This window comes from Branchiostoma floridae, chromosome 17 (genome assembly GCF_000003815.2).
Source record: "Branchiostoma floridae strain S238N-H82 chromosome 17, Bfl_VNyyK, whole genome shotgun sequence".
Lineage (NCBI taxonomy): Eukaryota > Metazoa > Chordata > Leptocardii > Amphioxiformes > Branchiostomatidae > Branchiostoma > Branchiostoma floridae.
The window spans coordinates 14479045-14483910 of NC_049995.1; the positions used below are offsets into that span (position 1 = coordinate 14479045).

A 4866-nucleotide genomic window follows, 5' to 3' on the forward strand; every position below is an offset into this window, starting at 1 on the left:
TGTTTTAAGACAAAAACACTCTTGCAGTTCCAAGAAAGACCGCCAGGGTGTCCTAGTCACTCCCATCGAGCTGTACACCGTCCGCACTATCCACAGTCTGGAGTGGCCCAGTAGGACACCACCCACCTTCAGGACCACCGTGCGCAGGGCAAACAACGACAGCGTGTACATCTTTTAATGTAAAAGACACTTCTGCAGTTCAAAACAAGGTCGCTGGGTGGTCCAAACCAACCACCTTCCGTACCATCCACACTTGGGGTGGCCAAGCATTACCCCGACAACTTTCAGCACTACCGTGCGCAGGTCCAACAACGACAACATCTACATGTTTTAAAGACAAAAACACTCCTGCAGTTCCAAGAAAGGTCGCTAGGGGATCCAAACCAACAACTGTCGGCACCATCCACAGTCTGGAGTGGCCTACCAGGACTCCGCCAACCTTCCGCACTACCGTCCGCACGTCCAACAACGACAGCATCTACATGTCTTAAAGACACAAACACCCCTGCAGTTCCCAGAAAGGTCGTTAGGGTGTCGAGACCACAGTCTGGAATGGCCCGGCAGGACCCCGCTTTCTGTACCGCTGTCTAAAGGTCCGACAGCGAAAGCATATACATGTTTTAAAGACAAAGAAAGCTTATGACACAAACATATCTGTATGGAAAAGTCGCCAGCCAACTATCTGTCTGACCGGTCGACCACTGTCCGCAGGCCACAAAGCGACAGCATAGACATGTTTTAAAAACGAGGAAGGTTTATGACACAAACATGAAAGGTCCCTAACCGGTTCAAGTCAACCACCTTCCGCACATAAAAAACAATAACATAGACCACACAGCGACAGCATACACATGTTTTGATTAAAGATGAGGAAAATTTCCGACAAAAATACCCCTACAATAACAAGCATATACATGATTTGAAATGTTCCACAATAAAAGTTTTTGACACAAACATATCTGCCCTGCAATGAAAAGTCGCTAGGGGATACAAGCCAACCACCTTCTAGACCAATGTACGTACGCAGGCCACAAAAACGACAGCATATACAAGTTTTGAAAACGAGGAGAGTTGCCCACACAAACTGTCAAACAAGCCTGAATTCTTCAAAATATTTTGTCACAACGAAAACCGGTCACCACGAAAGCCACAAGAAATATAGTAACAGGCAGTGCAAAGTCTAAACAAATCATGTGTCCATATCAGCACATATCCATAATAACAGGATTAGACTTCGACTTAGACTAATCAGATTGGGATTTTCCCTATACCCAAGTGGGCATAGTGTTGTTGCGGTCAGTAGGTCGTAAGTTCCGTCAACGGACTTTAACAATTGTACATACTATTTTCTCTGTGTAGCACTCAACATTTGAGAAAGAGTACGGTAATTGAACACACATACACCACTTTAAGTGGACTAGCCCCCTGTTGTAGCGATTGTACAAAAGTTGTGTGGCCCAGGGCTACAATAATGGAGATGGGCGCCGTCAGATTCCTCATGTAGTCCGGCGCCTTAATTCTTTCATGAAAAATTATTCATTTGACTTAGAGGTCTTGTTGTCTAGGATTCTATACGTTAACCAGTGTATATGAACAAAGAAATCTTCTTCTTTCTTCTTATCTTGACGTTAGAGGAGTGACTCTGGAAGCCACCAAAATCTGCTTCCTCTAGAATGTTTTAAAACTTAAACAACTCCAATGGGTGTGAGAACTCCACTCTTCAGCTGTGTTGCGATTACTTTGCTCATTCCGTGTAGATAAACCCTTGTTAATTCTGTCGGGCATAGACTTTGTATTTGGGCCATTCCTTTTTCGTAGGCAGTTTGTCTAAAAGGTGTCGATGATATCAGCCTCGGTAAGGGTGATCTTGTCGAAAGCCATGAACGAAGAAATATATCTAATGCTTTATACAAAAACGGTCAATATGTCTGAATGAAAAACGTCCGTGGGCGCCAAAGAAGCTCGGTAAGATGAATGGCACGTGGTCATAAGCTCCTTGAGACCGCACTTCCTGATAGAAGAGGCGGATAAAAAATAAAGCCGCGTCACTAAAAATCAATTTCCTGCTCTACGGAGAGATAAAGGATGGTCTAATATGGCAGCATCGTTAACAGTGTGCCGCCAGTCGGCATTCTTCAACAAACTCATTTCCGTTCCGGATTTGACGAATGCACTATCAGAAATAGAGCACACTTTGATATAAAGAAGCATACCTAAACGTTAAAGCCTATCGTCTGTTAAAATAGTATTGGATTTGAGTAGAATAGTCGAAAGCAGATGCAAAGAAAGTTGGACATTATATTATAGTTCCTATATATCAACAAACAACGTCTTGAACAGTGTGCCGCCAATAGGCATTTTTCAACAAACTCATTTCCGTTTCGTATTTGACGAATGCACTATCAGTGAAAAGAATACATTTTGAGCATCATAGAAAAGCATTCTTAAACTTTAAAGCATACCTTTGCTAAAACCACGCTTGATTTAAACTGAAACGCCAAAAGCAGATACAAAAGTTGGGTAGTATCACTGTAGATGCAGAAATGTTCCACCCTTGAAAATGTTAAGTACACACTCACTCGCCTTAACTAATAGCGTTATCTTTAAAATTGAATTATATTAGTACCAAGCACAAGGAAGTTGAAACTAGTGTTTCTACAGTCCACAACTACGGTAAAAGCAGAAATGTTCGCAGTGGTTTAATGTTCACGATTTTCGCGGCGGCCGCTTTCACCGCGAATTTAAAATGTGTATTGAGTCAAGAATGATTTCAAAAGGAGACTTGGGCCATGTAACGCATTTTTTTTTATTATTGGTCATTTTACGTCAGGTGAGTTTGGGTGTCTTAATGTTGTTCTCTAACTGATGTTAAATGTAGAAAAATAAAAATAAAACATGTCGCTGTTACACAGACGCACAAGGATTTGTTAAGTCATCATCTGTCTAGTATGTTAGTTGAAATTGATATATATATATGTTGTATAGATGGTCTATTTACATATAAGTTCAGTAGAATTCTTAAACCGCATTGCAGCAAAACAATACCACATTGTTAAACTAGCTGAAGTACGTAACTCTAGTTTTGAAAATCCACAAGGATAATACAAACTGCGTCTGCAAGATATTCATACAAAATAATATGAAGACAGTAGAATCTAAACATCATTCACAACCAAATAAAGAAGAATTACATTTTTTATGATTAGCAGTTAAGGGTTCGCACTACAGATTATATACGAAAAGGTATTTACAACTTAGTATTCCTTGATTTAAATAGAATATTAATGTTCTCTAAAGTGGAAAATATCTGGAAAATAACCTACGTGACATCATTCGAAATACAGATATCCTGATTATAAGAAAATCCCACAAATAATTGTAAATTCATTTTGTATGTATATATGTATATTTATATCATGATACTCAGACTGTTATACTATTGAAACAATGTATTGCGTTAGTCTAATAGTTATGTTTGTAATGTAAATTGTAGTATATTCACAAGATTTATGAAATGCCATCTTCGTAACCTTGTATCTCGCCTATATTTAAATAATATTAATGTCCTTATTGGAAATTCTGATGTAAATCTATGATCAGCCAAGAATATGGTTTATTTGTGAGCATCACTGAAGGACCATGCTGTTCTGTCAATCATGACGTTAGAATTGTAAGTTGGTGTCATGTCAAATTTATTTTTACAGTGTGGTGTTTCCTGTGTATTCACATTAAAATTATTTAGCCCGGAAGCTTTGGTTCGATGCGACTTTATCTTTAATATTGGGAGGAACTTGTGCCGAACAATACGCCGTGAGCATATATAGTCGACCCGAAAAGTGTTCATTAGAATACTGCACACCCTCGCATTGCCAGTGCTCCAAAAAACACTCTTGGCCAATTTTGTACCAACTAGCTTTCTGAAAATGCCAACTATTAGTGAGGAAACCTCGGCACTACCGTGGTTTTTAAGTGTAGGGAGTTTGATGACTGTTTTCTGCGCAGAGGATGAGAACATGACTTGCTATATAAATAGATCAGAAACTGTTGTGCAAGACTAGTCCTTGCACAAGGGCAGTCGTTTCCTGTCGAGTCGATAACCAAACATGGATATGGCATCCTGGCTGCGCTTTCTGAAACGGACGAAGTTTGTTTAGAGAAATTAAAATTGGACATTTTCCCACTTCTTCGTGCACTTAAAATGTCAGCATTTCCTGTTCAAATAGTGGCAAACAGGATGTTGCTGCTCGTGTTTGGAAATGATTTTTTCACTCTAGTCCACTCTAATCCATTTTCACAATGGTGTAAATAAACGTTCATTTGAACTCGCATTTTCCTGTCTTGTTCGAATTGTCTTATGATAATGATAGTAATTTTATAATGTGTACTAATCTATAAAACTACTCCGGCTTCAACATTATACAAAGCGTCGCCAGGGGGCGTTGCTGTGCTATCTTACTCCGCTCTGATGCAAGGTGGAAGTTGTCCTTACAAAAATGAATTCACATGCTCACCACATCATATGCAAGAATGGTAGATTTATGTTGTTGAAAACTCATGCCAAATAATTATTAGTAATTCAGAAATACTTCCAAACTTAAGTGTTGTAGATACATAAAGATCTAAAACAAAAACATGCAATCCATAGAAGTTGTGCTAGGTGGCGTGACCTGTTAAGGTTTTTTTTATTAATTTATTAAGGAAAGATGACACTGAATGAAGCAGGAAATTATATCTCATTCAATTTTCCTCATATGCACGATTAAAAGAATTAAAGGATTTAACGTGCCAGTTTAGTATTAATATACTCAAATTCTTCACCTTCTCCTCAATCAAAAAGAAAGACACATTTCTTCCATAATATGTTGT

At 38.9% G+C, this 4866-nt stretch overlaps 1 protein-coding gene across 1 annotated transcript in view; it reads left to right on the plus strand.

The window, feature by feature from the left end:
- LOC118404338 (delta-type opioid receptor-like) overlaps positions 1–178 on the plus strand; it is a 5390-nt gene extending 5212 nt beyond the window's left edge. The window contains exon 5 of the mRNA XM_035803407.1: positions 28–178. Within this exon, the coding sequence (XP_035659300.1) occupies positions 28–178 (151 nt within the window). The remainder of the gene's footprint in view (positions 1–27) is intronic.
- The last annotated feature ends 4688 nt before the right edge of the window (positions 179–4866 follow it).